The following is a 19,791-nucleotide window of genomic DNA, read 5'->3' as shown; positions in this document are numbered from 1 at the left end:
TTGTATTATGTATCACGAAATGAGTGTTGAAAAATAATTATGTCTTTTCGGCAAACAGTCATCAATCAACAGAGAAAGAAAGTATCGACGTATGTGTGTCATTTAAACACTTGTTTCGGGAAAACAGTCATTTGTGGGAAATTGGAAGCAAATTTTCAAAAACATCGCGATAGGTCATCCGAGCCACTCATTGCTACCGTTCCAAAGAGGTGACTCGGCTCGCATCGTTACATGCAGCATAAATCATTTGCGCACTATTGGTTGAAAATTTCTGGTTATTTTTTTCTGACCCTAAAATAAACGCGGCGAATCTTTTCAATTTTTTATCGCCCCAACTTCAAAACGACAACTTGGAAGCCATCGTACGAGTCGGGTTGCTTCGTGATAAACGCAAGAGTAAAATTTGGTGTAAGCGATACTGGCTTTTCTGAATAAAGTTGAAGGACTAGCCCCACTTTCTTGATATTTCATAATCAATTCGAAAATATTCGAAGTTGATAGGCAACCTCTGTAACATTTTACCATTGTGTACTTTTTTAGGAGCACAGCACGAGTTATGTCTACTCCGTATTTGAGCCTTCCATAATATAATACAAATTCACTTTAACATCACGGATAAGATTATGCTTTATTAATCTAGAAACTAAAATTTCGAAACCATAACCGAGAACTAGTTATATGAAGTTTATTGACCGATTGTTAAGTGTGAAATTGTGAGTGAATACTTCTAACCTGCAGTGTAGATAAGAGTTTTTATCTACACCGCTTTGTTTTCTTTTAATCTCTTTTCAAATTTATGTCACAGTTTATTTTTGCAAGAAATTAACATTACAGCTTTGATAATTTTCGTGTTAATGAACCATTTTTTTTATCTCTCAGTCGTATGGCAAGCGGGATCATATCACCATCAGAAATACCTGATTCACCAACTCAATCGATGCCCCAATCGCCGCGCCGTAATAGCAGTGTTAATCCTCCATTTGTTACCGCGAGCATTCAACAAAATAGCACTAGTCAGCCTTCAGCACAAAAATCCACATCGATCGCACAACAATCTCAACCTCTGCGTAGTGTTTTCGAAGATGAAGTGAATAAATTCCACGTGGAAAATACTCCAGCTCAATTTTCTTGTGCTACAAGTTTAAGCAATTTGAGTTTAGAGGACGAGCCGCATATCATAGTTGATACGGCGGATGTTGAACACAACGATCCCGAGATGAATCCTCAAGTGAATGGCGTTGGAGAGCCACAATATGAAGTAGATAAACCAGCTCCTGAAAGTTCGACTTCAACTGATGGGGAAGAAGGATTTGCGGACAACGCTCTTCTCGCGAGTTGTATCAATATGGGGATGAACAGAGGATCGCCCTCTACGAAGCGACCTCAGTCTGTTATAAGTCAAAATGTTCCGATCCCAAAAGAAGCAACATTCAAAGAATACACGAATGAGGATGATTTTGTGAAGTCTTACTACACTGAGGACACACCGGCAGTTTTGTCAAAAGTTGGCAGCAACTCGAATTTGAGTGCTCTGTCGATTAATACGAATAAAGACCAAAATGTAAATCTCTCAGATGAAAGCTCGGTATCAGACGGGAGCAACGATTTACTTGAGCAATGCATTCGCGAAGGAATGCAGAAATCTTCTTCAAAGGAACGAGTTGCTTCCTCAACGATGCCATCGATTCCAGTAAAGGATCCAATCGCAATGCTGAGATGCGGTGGATTACCTCCATATTTGCCAGTACGAGACGAAATGAACAAATTTGTTGTGGAAAATAGCCCATGTACTTTCTCAGTGTTATCTGGATTGTCGGGATTAACCGTTGGATCTGGTGTTGCAGGTCCTGCCAACATAAAAAGGTACATATTTCAGATGAAGTTTGTTTGACAATTTTATTTAGTGTTTTCGGTTATGTGACTTACAGGGTAGCCGAAAAACCCGTCGATCCTGCAAAACCAAAAGATCAAGGACAACGCCAAACAGCCGAGGATTCGTTAAGTTCGATTTCAATGGAATCAGATGATGAACACATTTTGAACCAGGTACGCAGATTTATCAAGTAATTGCAAATGAAAACGTAATCGTACCGTGTTTATTGACTTGAATCGTACTCGTTTATCAATATCGTGTAAATAAGAAATATTTTTACTGATAATAGTTAAAAAGAAAAGTAGATTTCGCTACTATTTAATTTCCCCATAAATCTATGATGAATATTTTCACTATTACATGCTCTTGTTTAAATTTCCAGGCCATTGCTGCTGGATGTAATAAATTACGTCGAGATAACGGAAATGCCTCGCTACGTAAAGTTGAAACTGGCATCCAAAACATGCATATTGGCAATTTAAGAGATGCAAATGATTCACTAAGTTCAGTAGATTCTAGTGATTCGAATGATAATCAGGCTAAGACACTCTTTGAACTATGCGTTCGAGCCGGGATGAACAAACAAAGAAAACCCGAAAGACCAGTTCCGAAGCAGATCAATATCCCGAAGCAATCCCAGTTGCCTGTTATGCATACAACCAGTAAAACGCCGATGCAGGTAGAACGGGATCGTCGAAAGGAAAGGGAGCAAAGAGACGAGCAGCTTCTCAAAGAATGCATAAATATTGGCATTGCATCGAAATGTGGACGCTTGGAACCTGAAATTCGACCTCCCACTCGTCACGTTAAACCGGTACTAGCGCCGACTGAATTTGGTCAGCGATTCGGAGCTGCTAATGCAGTTGCACCTCCAATGGGATTGCCACCGTCAACGATGAACGCATCAATTCCAAAAAACGGGGAGACTACGTCTGTGGCTGTGTTGGAACAACAACAGCAGCTGGAACCTACCACATCTTACAGTGCCCCCAACACAGCTCCAGGCGTAGGGATGAAAGAGTCTCCAGACGGCACAAGCACCGAGTTAAGAAATCTCAAGGCAATCCAGAGAAGCGATCATCAAACTCGAATCGAAAATTTACTGAACATAACTGGGTCTGATCTCTTGGTTAGTTCTAATGGTAGTTTAAATCTATGCGATAGTAACTGTGCACTGCAGCAATCAAATGAATATCCCGCTCTGAAACTAAGCAATATCGACTATAACGATGATTCTGTGAATGAATCATCTTTCGAAATGGAAATTTCAAATGAATTTCTTATTGAAAAAGACGACATCGAAGCATCATCAACGGCTACCACACAGCCGATCCATGATAAGCATAAGGATCCCGATCTAATGTTGAAGTCGGTGGAGCGTTTGACACTGGAGTTAGTTTCTACTGCAGAATATTTGCGAACAAATGCGTCAAATAATTCTGAATTAGAATCAAATGAATTTGATAGCAATAATACAATTTTCGAACGGAAGTCGGGGAGTACATCAAATAACACTTGGAATGAAGACACCTGTCCGAATGATGTATCGTTCCCAAGTGTAAGCATTACCGCTCCAATGATTGCATCGCTGAATGAGGATGAAACAACAATGAGTGATATTTGCTTGATGAGTAATCGGCAAGTACTGGTGGACACAACTCCTACGAATGAGGTGAGCACTACACTATTGTTGATCGTTAATATGGTGCTTCACGTTTTTCCTTTTTTTTTCAACGTGGTCAATTTTATTTCTAATATTAACTCAAATTATCTCTACAGGAAATATGTTTCACATCACAGCAATGGGAGGGCGGTGCTTATAAAAAGGAATTAAATGGGAAAGCGGCAAATTCGCAACCGACTTCGATAGACACTGAAACTGACACTTTGGTGAATGATGAAATCGATGGCAATACTTTGGATAATGTAGAAGCGGAAGACACAACTCCAGCAAATGGAATTCATTTCCAAGTTGGCGGGGAAGTACAATCACAACTGGCCAACGGCACAATTACTCATCAATTTGTCTCCTCTGGACCTATGTCTTTTGAGTCCTGCTCTACTATGAGCAGTTCAACGATTATTGCAATGGAAGCAAATAAATTAGCTCATCAATTCATGCAAAATATGGTAGAGAGTACAACTAGTTTAGATTTGGATAATGTGAGACCACCATCCGGAATGGATTGCATTAGCTTGTCAGGTTGTCCGGAATCTACACCACTAAGCCCCCAGTTGTCTAGAATGCGAAAAAAATCCCTTCCTCCGGGCCTTATGGCCAAACGGGCGCTTAGCGGGGGCGCGCAAATGTCTAATGTGTTAAGTGGAAGTGCAGAAAGTGTAAATTCAATATGTAACCTCTTGGATAATATAAAACCACCTTCACTCATGGATGAGCTTTTGGATTCAATGATAAGTGTTGCCAGCATTCAATCTGAAATAGTCGATCATACGATTCAATCGAATTATGAAACAGCTTTTAGTGACATTGATGAGAATACAATGACACTTCAAAGTTGTATGGATGCAATGTTGCCAACAGACGACTATGATGAATCAAACAACGGAACGCCCATACCGTCAGACTTTAGTTCTGCTGAGTCTACGCCAAGAAAGAATCGAACCAACAATGCTAACTCTGCATTGGGAGGCGTCAAGAGAACCCTGACACCTAAACAAAAACGACGAATTATAAAAGATCGCTTCAAAACTTACACCATAGCTGCTGATTATGTTTTGAAAGAGAGTTTCACTGGGGAACAAATTGAACAATACGAAGATTGTCAACAACAAATTCATTCCGATGAAGGTGTTCAGGATGATGACGAGATCTTACAAATTGAAATTGAACATGGACTAGAAAGGGAACAGGCAGAAGCCAAAGTTCAAGCTGATGAATTAGTTAATAATAATATAACGAGATCTGTAAAACGAAGAAGTTTGGATCCAGAAAGATACAGGACACGGACAATTGTTTATAATACAGAAACAGAAAGCCTAGCGGTGAGTAGTTTACAATTAGGATCATGTATATGATAAAAACATCTAATATGTAATAGTAGTGGGCGACGGTGGTAGGGTTAGTCTCTAGAAGGAGTAGATTAAATGTTTGGGGGAAATAGTTAAATGCTCGGTATGCAATACTTTCAAGATATCATCGCAACCCTGTAAACGCAATGAATATTCTGTATATGCTATTGCACAATATATTTCTTGTTTTTGGAAATTCGTCTTGGTCCACCTTGTTTCGGTTCTATGATATTGTTTTGTAACATGAAATAAATTTAATTTTACTGAGTGCTATCAATATCAGTGTATCCTGGTTTAAGCGAAAATTCACGGATGCCGGAAGTTGGATCATCAATCTTTGCAGGAAATACTTTGTTGTATTATTGTGGAAAAATCTATATATGGCATCGGTAGCGACTACTTTCCAGGAAGATGTGGTGTTTCCTGTTTAGGAAATTGCTGAATAGAAAACAAGGTGCTAAAAAGTGGGCAACCTTTTGTTTCAATGCATACGCATCTGTAATCTTTATTTTTTTCGGCATCGGGACAACTGCAAACCAAGATTTCGGAATATACAGTTGCAACCAGGCTTTGCTCAGGACCTCTAAGAGTGTAGCTTAGGTTAGCTGCCAATTGGGTTTCGTAGTTCGTTTTCCGAAGCTTTACGAATATATTTAATGATATTCTAGAAGTAAGTATAGTTCGAGGCATTGGATAACTTTTTTATTGTACTTTCCGAGAGTTTTGCTTTTTGGACTTGAACATGGGCTAGGTTCGGTATCCACTATTTTCGGAGTGAAAAACCTCCTCATTGTCACTGGGAAATTAACCCATTAGTAATCAATCGTCAAGCAGAAAGCCTTGTTTTTTCCTGATATTCTTTCTTCAATGAAAACTCAGAATTGCGACAACGGTGGTAGTAGACCTTTTTGACATTTTACCACCTTATAAAATTTCGTTTTTTCTAAATCGGTCGATTGTGAGCAGAGTCCTCTCATATCTTTTTAATTTGATGGTTTTCCTTCTTTTCATGAACTAATACTCGGCTGTCCTATGGATCATTTTGATATATAAACAAGTTAGTTAGTTAGTTTAGTTTACTGGGGGGAGCCGCAGCTCCGAGCACTCAGGCCTTGCTAGACCTATTACTATTCCCATACTATCCCCGTAAATCACCTATTCAATGGCTTCCCGCCTACGGTGTTCGCAGGCTTTAGCGAATCTGAGAACATTCTCCAGAGGCAGGGAGTGTGCAGATTCTTCATTGAAGAAAAACCTGCCAAGATATCTTCGTCTGAGATCTGAAGATGTTGAGCCGCTGCATAAAAAGTGCAGGGCCGTCTCCTCATCCTCCTCATATTGGCTGCACCTAGCCGAAAACACTACCCTAATTTTTTCCATATGGTAGTTTAAGGAGCAGTGTCCTGTTAAAAGCCCGACTAGGGTTTTTATGTCTCACTTTTAAGGGACAACGAAAATGCCATTCTAGTGGCCCTAGGCTCTTCCACAAGGATTTTCGCCTGCCGGCGTGAATCCTTGCAATTTCACCCTTCAGAATAGATTTGACAGTAGATGGTCAGATTGCAAGAGCTGGTTCTGGCCCCACCATTGTGGATCTAGACCGTCAGCAACCCAGTCTGTCAGCCTCCTCATTACCAGCGATGTTAGAGTACCCCGACACCCACATCAGTAATGTTTCGGTTAGTCGTTCAGCCACACCTGAAGACAACTCCACACCAACTGGCTTGATATGTCGTTGCCATTTAGTGTTGATAATGGCGCCCGACTGTCGGAACAGATTCGAATGGTGCTGCACCTCCACTTTTGTCGCAGACATTCTTCTGCTGCCAATGAAATGGTCGTCATTTTTCCGAGGGGTCGGGCCAGTTCTGTAATCGGATTTTTCGAGAACACCCCCTACGCTCGGTCCACCCTCCATGACTGACCCGTCGTTGAAGATTATTACGTCTGTAATCTGAAAAAACTCATGGCCATTTGTCGGCCATTCTTCCCTTTCGGTGATTACGACAGTGTATGTCTTTTCAAAGACGAATCTAGAAACCGTATGATCGGTCGGCATCAGGGTTACCGGATATTTTTCTCAAGTAATTTCCAGATAGACGCATGATCGTATGATTGGCCGCCTTTCCACGCCCCAATGGTATCGAGCCTATATGCGTCGCGGATGTAACCTATCCACTGACTCTTCTGCAAGCTGAGCAATACGTCTACGGGTAGTAGTCCCGTACACCGGCCAAGCTCTTCATTAATTATTGTCTTAGACTTGAGCTCTTGCAGTGGAGGTAATTTTCCAATAACACGGGGTTTCCCGTTCACGATAGTGGAAATTTTAATGGTAAATAGCACCACTCGTTTGAGGAAAATTGTTCTATAGAATGGCTATCCTATCTTTTATCATTACACAGTTATAGCGGTTTTTGTAAATAGTGTCAAAACGCTTAACCTGCCAAACCAAAGCACACTTTTTCACTACCCCAATCATCTAATCACAGATTTGATAACATTTTCGGAAGTGTTGATTAGGTAGGTATCAGGCGAGGAGTCCAATTAGCGCTTTGGTGCGCCATTTTGATGCCACAAACTCCTAAAACCGCGACTGTTGTTATGAGAGCATGGAGACAGAGTCCAGCCGGCTCGGATCTTCAGAGCCAGCCCGTAGCATTCACGAAAGAAATCAGCTCTCCCACCCTCCAGCTGGAAATCTCTCTGAGGTCCCCAAAGAATGGTTTACCCAGTATCCGCAGCTTGACTCTAGTCAGAGCTGGGCAATCGCAGAGAAAGTGCATGAGGGTTTCCCTTCCTTCTCCGCAACTTCGGCAATGCGATTCGTAGGGTATGCTGAGCCATGTCAGGTCCCCTATGGGCCAGTCTCTGCACTGCCCCACCAGCCTGGAAGATGTCGTCGCTGAGTACGAGGCCTTGATGGGCGCTTGGCTGTCGATCAGAATGGCTATGCTACGCTTGGGGCTCGAATCTCGCTCCGGTCATCGATAGACTTCCAATATCGCCAGTACTTCTGCCTGGAATACACTGGCGAAACCTGGGAGACCATACGACTTGGATACGCTGTGTTTATTCGAGAAAACCCCCGCGCCGACTCCACAGGGCATTTTTGATCTGTCCGTAAAGAATACTGTGTGATAATCTTGCAACACGCCGCCGGTCTTCCACTTTGCCCTGGTTGGAAGGTCCACAGCAAAGTTTCTCGTGAAGTTCAGCTTGCGTGTGGCATAGCCCGTGGGGGATGCCCAGATTTCCCGAGGTATTTCATCTAGGATGTTGCTGTGGCCGTAGGACTTCGCTACCCAGCATCCAGACTCACGTAGTCTGATGGCACTGCACGCTGCAACATATTTAATGTGGAGGTCTAGGGGGAGGAGATGCAGGAGTACATTGAGAGCATCTACCGGGCAGGACTGCAGAGCCCCAGTAGCACCTGCACACGCGGTTCTTTGAATCATATTCGGAAACTACATAATATTTCGTATAAATGAGTGTTTTCCTGATTGCAAAGGTCACCGTCACTTCGAAAATATAACTGCTCAAACTTTAAAAACTTTCAAAAGGCAATATTTTAATAGTGCTTTAAATTTACAACCTTGCAAGTTGACAAAAGTTACTCCATTATGTCAACTTTTGAATAACAAGTGAAAATGATGGGCTTAATTATAGACAATTTGCAGATATTACGCATTGAGTGGGTGAAACTTGGTCAGGGAGTTATCATTAACGTCTCTCACTGGACCATCAAAAGCCAAGCATGTGCCTGCAGGCTCTTTCGTGATGAGTGAGTTTTGAAATCGCGGCCATTTGCGACAGCTTCTTCTTCCATTATCAATGCAAAAGTGGAATTCCTTTTGTTCCAATGCACACTATTCCGCACTTTAGGAATTTTTGTATGGGGTAACGAAGCTCGAGCGCCTCGCGCTCACCTTCGCTCGTAGCCATCAGAAGGGTCCTCAGCTACTACGCCTACTTTTCCGGAGTGAATCATACGGTGTAACGTCTTTTCGAAACATTGCTGGCAACTTTATCCGCAAAAGGGACAAAGTCACTTTTTATGGCGACCCTATGCTCATCACTTTCCTCGAGCGGAAAGTATTCTTGCCGTAGGCCGGCAGTCCGTACTGAATTTTGGGGACACACTATGTTCTGCTGTCAGTAAATGTAGTAGGAACAAACAAGTGAAAGCAAGCGAACATTAGATGATAGTCCCCTTCAAGGCTGGTGTCCACTTCCTTGTTATCTTTGCTCAATTAATTCGTTTCCATTTTTTTTTTAAATTTGGACAGATTTCCCACCACTTAGAATTTCTTCATTCCTTCTAATTTAGTCTCTCAACTTATATTTTACCTGATAATCTTCCAGAGTTCAACATGCTTTTTTATATACTTCAAGAAATTAATTTTAATAAAATAATCGTTTATCGTTCGTTTGCAGGATCCTGCTACTTACACAGTCGATCAAGAAACCATGTCTACAGAAGAAGATACTGAAGAGCTTCAATGTCCACAACCAATGACACGTCAATTTAGATACATCACAGAATCGGAAACGCTATCACCAAGGAAACACGGTATATTCCGTGCTAAAATACCAGACGAAGAAGCGCATCGAACTGAAAGTGATTTCAATAGCATAGAATTTGACCAAAATTCGGAAACAGAATCTTGTGATCAAAATTTGAATCGGACCACTGATGACGAAATGTCACCAAAACGATGTTATGCTATCCCCAGGATCTTGAAGCCGTCAATCTACCAGCCTGCCACAGACGATAGTGGTGTGGAAAGTGGAAATGTTCACGAAACTGAAATAAAGTCAGTTCGTGGGAGGAAGAAACCAGCTTATGTTTCTCCCTATCGAAGAAGTGCTGTTTCCGGAGGCAGTTCTCGCACGACCTCTCCAAAATCCCAAATAGGTAGCACCACAATGCGAGCTAATTTATCTGCGAAAACCAGTCCAGATTTGAAAAAAAATCTGGCATCTAAGATCGTCCCGAAAAGCCAGACCACAAAAACACATGTCCTCATGAACAAATCTGAAATTACTACTAAGGCAAATAATTCCGCAGCAAAGAGTCGGCTAGCCCGGCCAGGATTTGTCAGCAGTGCAACAGGTGGAAAGAAAAACGTTGTTGCTCAAAAGAATTTGCTTAACAAGCGTATGACGACGGATTTGAAAACCCAAAAAAGTGGAGCAGTTGAAACTCCCAAACAAGAAGCAACAGCTGTACTAGAGCGCCAGGGAACATTTGTTAAAGATGAGCCCTCTACACCAGAACTTCCTGTCGTAACTTCTTTACCGCCATCTCCCAGCAAGTCTTCCAAACTACCTACAAAAACTGCTAGCCCTAAACGCGTCAGCCAATTGACGACACCGAAATCTCCTGCAAAGACTGCTACTAATGCTTCCAAATATCGAACCCCTGTCCAAAAAAGCGCTAGCTCAGATATCCCAGGAAAGTTGACACCAAAAGGTTTATCTTCATTGACTCCAAAACCTAAAAATTTTACAAGCAGCGCGACTGATTTGAACAGGCGGAAGTTGTCATTGATTGGAGTTAAGAAATCCCCAAGTGTACCAACCGTTCCGCAACGTTCTAATAGCAATGCCTCAATACGCTCGTCGACCACTACAGTTAATACAGCCGGAACAAATCCTCCTTCTAGAAGCAACTCCAATTTAACAACGGCTCGACCTGTAACTAGTAGGATTGCTGGAATTTGGAAAAAAACTGATGATACTAAAAAAAGCCCGCTACTGTCAAAGCCAGCAACCGGAAAGCCACCAAGTGGGTCGGGTATTGCTCCAACAAAGCTCATACGAAGTTCAACCTTTGACAACTCTCCGGAAACTAAACCAACCAATGTAAGTAATATACCAGCCAAGACAACTCCGAAAGCCACAACTACTGGAATTGCAATGAGAAGGAAGGAGGAAACATCCCGAACAGCGCCAGGATCAACGGCTTCAAATCTCGTTCTTCGGCGGCAGAAAATTTCCAGTGGTACATCTGAAACGACACCAAGCGATGATGGAGTGGCGAAACGTGTCTCCCGTCTCGGCACATTCATTAATATAGAAGGCGATTGCCAAGTCGCTGGATGAAAGCCGATGCGAAAATTGAGTTACTAAATGAATTTCAAGTTTCCAATATTTTGAAGATGGAGTCAGTAATTTATATTTCGCTTTATTTTGAACTGAATGTTTTAAACGTGAATTATGCATAGTAAACTTCCCTTATCTTGAAGGAAGCAAACATAGACTGGGCGAACTATAAACAAACTCAACTACCCTCAAAAATGATTTACCAATCTGGAGACCATGTGTTTCTATGAACGATTTAGCTGTTTATTTGAACTCAAATCCACCATAGGATTCAGCTCGAACGTGAGAACTGCTCCAAAATTGATTCGTAGGAGAACCTATGGTCTAAATGTATTTGATTTGGAAAGTGACGTTAATTGTAATGATCAAATGTAAACGGTGATGTAAAATGACAGGAACTAGAAGTGGTTGTAACGAGGGATTTAATATGTTCACTCATTTGATTCTGCATTGAAAAGTTAGTCAGAAGCAGCATACACTAAAACCAGAGTTAGAGTATATGTTGAAGCATTATTCATAGTTTGTGTGGTTGTCTCTAGGATATTTAGAAACATTCGTAAAAAGCATTTTAAAAGTGTTAAAAGTTTCGCTAAACGAACAAATTTCGAAGATCAGTAACATCTAGTCTTATCCTCATATTCGAATTGCAAATTATCTAAAGAAGCTTCGAACAAGGAGATATTTCTGATATTTCTTTATGTGGGTCAGCAGCAGTAACATCTTGTCCGGTAGGTATTCGTCTGTCCAGGTTCCTTTCCATCAGTATATATTCGGAATATTTTATAGATTTCTATAGTGTGTAAGATATGCAATTTGAATATTAAGCAAACACTCATTTTAAAGGAATCGACATTTGACCTGATGGCTTAAAAAAATATGCTTAGTATTTAAGGACATCTAAGGGGTTTTGTAGCTTCTAGATTTCTAAATTGTATCTATTTACCATGTATTTGAAAGTAAATGTTTTTAGCCGTAAGCGAAATGTTTGTAAACTGATGAAAAGTTGCCTGACACCGCAATCGGGGATGACCCAAGTCGTTTGTATCTCGAGTAACTTCGAAATGTTGTTCGCTATTGAGTAAAAATATTACATTTGTCTTTACCAAAGCTCTATTATCTTTGAACATATATATTATATATTAACATAATCTTAAGTATGCATTATGGGGAGGAGCGATTACTCCACACAATAACATAGATTCCTAATATGTTTTCTCGCCTATACATTGAAGCAACTTTATGTTTAGCCCACGCTAGGGAAAAACGATGTTTACCACAAGCCTTGGGGCTTGGAATTTTGCATTGCTTTCAAACGATTTTCGCTTTGAGTTTCTCATATTCTATCAAATACATATACGTGAGCCTCTTACCTAAAATGCTTTGAGTGATTTTTGTTGAAATTATAGACATATACAGATATACAGGAGCCTTCGATTATAGTTAAGTGAATTTCGCATTTTTAAATCATGTATGTTTTGATTATTGAATAGAAATTGTGAATTGCAGCGTTTCTCTGTGAACATTGCAGACTGCAACATATACAACATCTAGTGCTTTCTTTTCATTTATTTACCATTTTATTTGTGATATAAAGAGAAATAAAATATATGTGAACGAATTTGGTAATACTGTTCTTACTTTTTTCAGTTTTACATTATGTTCTGGGAAAACGGTTGACAGATTTAAATATTTGCAGGCCTGATTATCTATGATGGGTATTTACAATCCTCCATTCAAAGCGATTGTATTTGTTGTTAGCTTTATTATAGAGCCCAGATGTATATACTTGGCAGAGCTTTTTGCACCTTATCGGACAGTTGAGTCGAAACTTTTACCTGCGCACTATTCCCAGCTTTCTTTTTCTCTCTTGCTTCCTAAAACTCACAAACTAAGGTATAATTGCGTCTTCTTCAAAAATCTCTCGTGTCTGAGCAGGCCTGGGTAATAATTCAGGATTATCATAACCAAGGTAAAATTGTAAGTTTACTTTCACACTAAGTGAAGGATTTTATAACTTTCAATCATTCATCACTTCTGTCTACTATCTGGCCTGTAACGTGGTGGTAACATGGAATTGAATTGGATCAAATAGCCCTAATAATAATAGATGACAAAACATGTAACATTTTAATTATTCCCAATATATTGCTCCTGCGTACACAATGACAGCATTTAAAAACATAGGTGCGAAATAATCTCGCACTTATGTGGTGCAATATGCATCAAACTATGCAAATTGACATTCATATTTTCCACAATTTGTTTTCTTTGAATTTGTAAAACTTTTCCCTCTCATAAAGATTTACCCAGCTTTCGCAGTCTTAATGTATTTACCTCGGTGAGCTCTTCGTAGAAATCTAAAATGTTTCAGTAATAAAACCGAGGCAACTTCTTGTAGCATCATATTTTACTCTATCCGTACCGATTAAGATTACCAGCGTGTAAGTTACTTACCTTTGCTCCCTTTGTTTTTGTATTTGCTATGAAAAGTCCTTAGTAACATCCTCTCAAGTAACGTTATTTGATTAGGCGAATCCAATCTATCAAGTTACGGCACTTGTTTGAAATTATGTTTCATCATCACCATCATCAGTGGCGCAACAACCGGTGTCCCGTCTAGGCCTGCCTTAATAAGGAACTCCAGACATCCCGGTTTTGCGCCGAGGTCCACCAATTCGATATCCCCAAAAGCTGTCTGGCGTCCTGACCCACGCCATCGCTCCATCTTAGGCAGGGTCTGCCTCGTCTTCTTTTTTTACCATAGACATTGCCTTTCTATATTTTCCGGGTGGGATCATCCTCATCCGTACGGATTAAGTGGCCCGCCCATCGTAACTTATTGAGCCGGATTTTATCCACAACCGGACGGTCATGGTATCGCTCATAGATTTCGTCGTTATGTAGTCTACGGAATCGTCCATCCTCATGTAGGAGGCCAAAAATTCTTCGGAGGATTCTTCTCTCGAACGCGGCCAAGAGTGCGCAATTCTTCTTGCTAAGAAGCCAAGTCTCCAAGGAATACATGAGGACTGACAAGATCATTGTCTTGTACAGTAAGAGCTTTGACCCTATGATGAGACGTTTCGAGCGGAACCGCCCACCGTAACCTATTGAGCCGGATTTTATCCATAAGCGGACGGTCATGGTATCATTCATAGATTTCGTCGTTATATAGGCTATGGAATCGTCCATCCTCATGTAGGCGACCAAAAATTATCCGGAGCATTCTTCCTTCGAACGCGGCCAAGAGTTCGCAATTTTTCTTGCTAAGAACCCAAGTTTCCGAGGAATACATGAGGACTGGCAAGATCATAGTCTTGTACAGTAAGAGTTTTGACCCTATGGTGAGACGTTTCGAGCGGAACAGTTTTTGTAAGCTGAAATAGGCTCTGTTGGCTGACATCAACCCTGCGCGGATTTCATCATCGTTGCTGTTATCGGTTGTGATTTTCGACCCTAGATAGGAGAAATTGTTAACGGTCTCAAAGTTGTGTTCTCCTATCCTTATTCTTCCTATTTGACCAGTGCGGTTTGATGTTGTTGGTTGGTTGGTTTTCGGTGCTGACGTTGCCACCATATATTTTGTCTTGCCTTCATTGATGTGCAGCCCAAGATCTCGCGCCGCCTGCTCGATCTGGATGAAGGCAGTTTGTACGTCTCATGTGGTTTTTCCCATGATATTGATATCGTCAGCATAGGCCAGTAGTTGGGTGGACTTAAAGAGGATCGTACTTCTTGCATTTACCTCAGCATCACGGATCATTTTCTCGAGGGCCAGGTTAAAGAGGACGCATGATAGGACATCCTATTGTCGTAGACCGTTGTTAATATCAAATGGCTTGGGAGTGATCCTGCTGCTTTTATCTGGCCTCGCACATTGTTCAGGGTCAGCCTAGTCAGTCTTATTAATTTCGTCGGGATACCGAATTCTCTCATGGCCGTGTACAGTTTTACCCTGGCTATGTTATCTAGGCGGCTTTAAAGTCGATGAATAGATGGTGCAACTGTTCCATATTCCAACAGTTTTTCCATCGCTTGCCGCAGAGAGAAAATCTGATCTGTTGCTGATTTACCTGGAGTGAAGCCTCTTTGGTGTGGGCCAATGATGTTCTGGGCGTATGGGGCTATCCGGCCTAGCAAGATAGAGGAGAATATCTTATTGATGGTACTCAGCCACGTGATACCTCTATAATTGCTACACTGTGTGATATCTCCCTTTTTATGTATGAGACAGATAATGCCTCGTTGCCAATCGTCAGGCATTGATTCGCTGTCCCATACCTTGAGCACAAGTTGATGAACTACTTGGTGTAACTGATCGCCTCCATATTTAACCAATTCAGCTGTAATTCCATCGGCTCCTGGCAACATATGATTTTTCATCCGATGAATTGTACGGACTGTTTCTTCTATACTCGGTGGTGGCAATATTTGTCCGTCGTCTTCAGTTGGCGGGACCTCCAACTCGTCTATGTTCTGGTTGTTCAGTAATTCATCAAAGTACTCAACCCATTGCTCCATTATGCCCATTCTGTCGGAAATCAGATTTCCCACTTTGTCTCGGCACAATGAGCATCGAGGTGTGTAAGGCTTCATCCTGCTGACTTGTTGGTGCGGTTGCTCCCTGTACTTTTCATGTTCAGAGACCTGTTGGTTCTCCCAGGCTTCTTTTTTCCGTCTGTGAAGTCGCTTCTCCGCTCCCCGGAGTTCATGATAAGTCTTCGCGCGTGCCCGCGTCCTTTGAGAATGCAACATTATTCGGTATGCAGCATTCTTCCGTTCCGTTGCCAGCTTACACTCATCCTCAAACCAGCCATTCCAACTCTTTTTGCGGCTGGGGCCAAGTAAGTTTGTGGCAGTATTTATGATAACGCGGTTGTGAAGATCATTTGTTGATGCTTCATCTCCAGGTCCTCTGTTGACTGCGGTTATTGCGACATCCATTTCCCTCTTATAGGTGCCGCGAAGGGCTGTGTTATGGATGGCTTCAGTGTTAACTCTCACCTGATTGTCAGAGGGGATTCTAGGTGGTGAAATTATGTTTCCTGGCTGTAATCCTTACAATTTCAGCCCGGGCTGGTCGAAGTCGAACTTTTACTTCACTTCGTATTTTTATAAGTCACTCAAAGAAGCAGTACTTTCCCAGGTTACCATTGAGAAGTAACTGATCCTGTTTTTACCCAAATCGTTTTCTTCCCAGTGCGGCCAATCCTTTAACAACACGACTTTCTGCCATAATCACCAGAATCCAGCAAATTTTTAGTGGGGAATAACTCATTGCAGTAACAAGAAATGGAATCTTTGGAACTATATAATGGAGAATGAATGAGTTTGGAGGCTATGTAAAGATGTAAATGAAACGTTTTATTCAAACAGTTTATCATAGAAAAGATACATGTTTGATAAGTACTTTCTGAAATTTTTATTAAAAAGTTTTCGAAATTCAGTCATAGGGAGTTCATTTCCTGTGGCCCTTAAAAAAAATACTCTCGGCATAATGGGAATAGCTCATGGCAGATTGATGTGAAATTAAAAAAACCAAAAATTCTGTTAGTAGATGCTTAATTTGCATTTTTATAGAGTCGTGAACCAAAAGTCAAATTTTTTAAAATTTTGTGTGACTTTGCTAAAATCGATTCAATGTCTGTCTGCCCGTCTGTCACACGAGATTTACTCCAAAACGGCTGGAGCTATCATCACGAAATTTGGGGAGAATATGTGGTCTGTGAACCGCTACACGTATAGAGAGTGGCATCACTTTGTGTTGGCTTTGTTGGGGCTGCCCATATATGCGAAAGAGGGGAACAATATTTTTTTCACAGAAAAATCTCAGAGGAATTTGAGGTCAAAAACGGAGTCCGCCAGGGTTGTATGTTGTCACCGATATTATTTCTTCTTGTTATCGGTGACGTTCTGGATGATGACATCTTTCCTCAAACACCTCGACTATGCTGATAACATCTGTTTGCTCGAGCACCAAGTCATGAACCTTGGTCAAATAGCTCTGGATTTAGAAAGAGAGTGTAAGAGAGTTGGATTGAATAGAATAAATTAATGGGAAAACATCGAAGGCGTTGATCAATTTATATATATAGGAAATATGGATTCCACCGACGAAGCATGGGCCGCCTTCGATGTCTTGTCTAATATCTATTAATATAGTTATCTCAACGCTAAGATCAAATTTAGACTGCTCTGTGCTAGTGCTTTGTATGGGAGTAGCGCATAGAAAGTGACAAGGTCACATATTAAGGAGGCGCGACAATTGAATTACTCTTTACGCCATGTAGTGGAACAATAGAAGGCAATAGATTCTCCGTATGCTGCAAGACCAGCATACACTACATGAGAAAGAAGGCGACACAACTGCACTGAAATAACACGTGTATACCGTGCATTATCTTAGCCAGGAACTAAAACCATCTGATCCGCTGCGTCACCTTCGGGATTGTCAGTGGCTATTGAATTTCATATGCACAAACAGTGGATCTTTTTTTCATTTGCAATTATCAGTCTGGTCTAGTAACAACATATATATACTTTGTCAATCGAGCCCTCACATATAATTGTAGGAGATATTATGAAATTCTAAGGAAAGTGGCGGTTGCGAAATGTATACGATAGGTCAATCCTTTTGAGGAAATTTTAGTATGTTCTTATTGAGGATAAGGTATCTAAGGCTGCGAGCACTCAGGCTATTGTTAAATCCATTGTACTATCCCCGTAAATCGCCGATTCAATGGCTTCCCGCCTATGGCATTCGCAGGCTTGCCGCTCTGGCGACCCCAGGTTCTTTCACAAGGATTTTCGCCTGCCGGTAAGACTTCAAATTTCTCCACTCGGCTGCGTGAATCCATACAATTTCACCCTTCAGAGTAGACTCGACAGTGGATGGCCGGATGCCAAAAGCTGGTTCTGGCCCCACCATTGTAGATCCAGAATTTCAGCGAGCTAGTTTGTCAGCCTCGTCGTTACCAGCGATATTTGAGTGCCCTGGCATCCATATCAAGAATGTTATAACAGTGTATGTCTTTTCAAAGACAAATCTGGAAACATATGGTCGGCCGGCATCAGAGCTACCGGATGTTTGTCAAGGAATTTCCAGATAGACGCATGACCATATGATTGGCCGCCTTTCCACCCTCCAATGGTATCGAGTCTATATTTGTCATTGGCTGTTTTCTGTTTCACCTCCAAGTGAATGAGGGGTTGACTTATAATAGCTTCAAGTTCCGCAGTGGGCGTAGTACTCATTGCTCCAGTAATACTTAGGCAACCGAGTCTCTGTATCTGCGTTAGCAGCTTCCTGCTGTTAGCAAAGTTCAATCTCGGTCACCAGACGATACATGCATTCATCAAAATAGATGTATACATCTAATGTATCCGTTTTGGTGAAAGTTCCTAGGTCTAACCTATCACAGTCCTACAGCACCAGAGCAATCTGCAGGATTTCTGATCATATTCCTGGATGTGGTGCTTCCACGTTAATTTGGAGTCGAAATGTACTCCTAAATACTGGACAGCTTGTGCCAACTGGATTTCCGCTTCGCTAATGTAGGCAGCGTATAGCAGCCCCACCTGACGTTCCTAATGAACAGAACTAGTCCAGTCTAAGGCGTATTCTTTTTCGGGCATAGCCTTTTCAATTTTCCCCGAGAGTTCATGGAGTGCTGTCTCCATGGATTTGCCTTTCTGGTAGGCCTGTTGCCTACAGTGAATTGGTTATATAATGTATATATCCTTTATGAATCGATCTACTAGCTTTGCTAGTCCTTTTAATAGAAAGGACGTTAGACTGATCGGTCGATAGGATTTTTTCACCGAATATAGCCATGTTCGGTATTAAATGACGCAGATAATAGTTTTGATACTGGTTGTAAAGGACTGCGGGTGTCCGAAAAGTGGCAGTTATTTCGAGGATCCATTCTCAGAAAGTACCCCACCTTAAAATCAGAATAAAATAATTGTGATTCTCACGAGATAAAATGACAGTACCAAGCCGAATTGAATGTTCACTTCAAAATATTTTTACATAAAAAAATCAACCAAACCTTTCATGCTTAAAGCACCGAGCTTCCTGTTTTCGACTTGTTTTATTTAAATGTTAATTCCTTCATACGTAACGTAAAATATTCACAAAAATTTTAGGAAGTAGAACTCAAAGCTGCACTGGCAAAATGTTTTGGGAGTGGAGGGGCTTTAGAATGGGTTATTGATCACACACCAATTGTTTCCGGTTAACAAATGCAGTGGTATTACCAACTTCGCAAATCAAAATGAACAAGTAAGCTCCCTGTTCTAATTCGCGAGTAAATAGTAAGGAAAATCCTACGGATGTGAGAGATACACGCTAACCCAAGCGCTCACGAATTCTTTCAAACGAAGGGTTCCTAGGCGAACGAAGCGAAGAGGACGGAGGGCCCTGCCACTACGTCTTTATTGAAGCAGTTATTCAGGACTGTTTCATTTTTCCGACTTATCACATAGAAGAGTAAGTCAATAACTTTTTCTTTAATATTTGTCCCATTCAGAAGCTCCCCTTGATTGGTTTCGCCATTTTCCTCGATCAAAGGCCTGATCTGGATGGAATCGCGATGCTTTCCTAATTACCAATCAGTGTATCAAGCCATCAGCCCTTGGGTCGATTTGCATTGACTTCGATGTTCATACCAACCTTGGCGAGTGCGTTCGCGTCAACGCCACTATCTAGATCGCCATACAAATAAAATGGACGATGGAGTGTGGCTGGTGGACAATTTAACAATTCTATCAAAATT

General features: G+C 41.3%; 1 protein-coding gene across 3 annotated transcripts in view; it reads left to right on the top strand.

Annotated features, from left to right (window-relative positions):
* Window positions 1–12,632, top strand: part of LOC119652293 — a 68,088-nt gene extending 55,456 nt beyond the window's left edge. For all 3 annotated transcript variants that reach the window (XM_038056290.1, XM_038056293.1, XM_038056291.1), the window contains exons 3-7: window positions 880–1,863; window positions 1,929–2,046; window positions 2,256–3,545; window positions 3,653–4,876; window positions 9,344–12,632. In XM_038056290.1, the coding sequence (XP_037912218.1) occupies window positions 880–1,863; window positions 1,929–2,046; window positions 2,256–3,545; window positions 3,653–4,876; window positions 9,344–11,014 (5,287 nt within the window). In that variant the 3' untranslated portion in view covers window positions 11,015–12,632. The remainder of the gene's footprint in view (window positions 1–879; window positions 1,864–1,928; window positions 2,047–2,255; window positions 3,546–3,652; window positions 4,877–9,343) is intronic.
* Window positions 12,633–19,791: the final 7,159 nt, after the last annotated feature.

Source organism: Hermetia illucens, chromosome 3 (assembly GCF_905115235.1).
Source record: "Hermetia illucens chromosome 3, iHerIll2.2.curated.20191125, whole genome shotgun sequence".
In the NCBI taxonomy this organism is placed as follows: domain Eukaryota; kingdom Metazoa; phylum Arthropoda; class Insecta; order Diptera; family Stratiomyidae; genus Hermetia; species Hermetia illucens.
The sequence above is the reverse complement of the archived record's forward strand: the minus strand, read 5'-3'. Positions and strand labels throughout refer to the sequence as shown.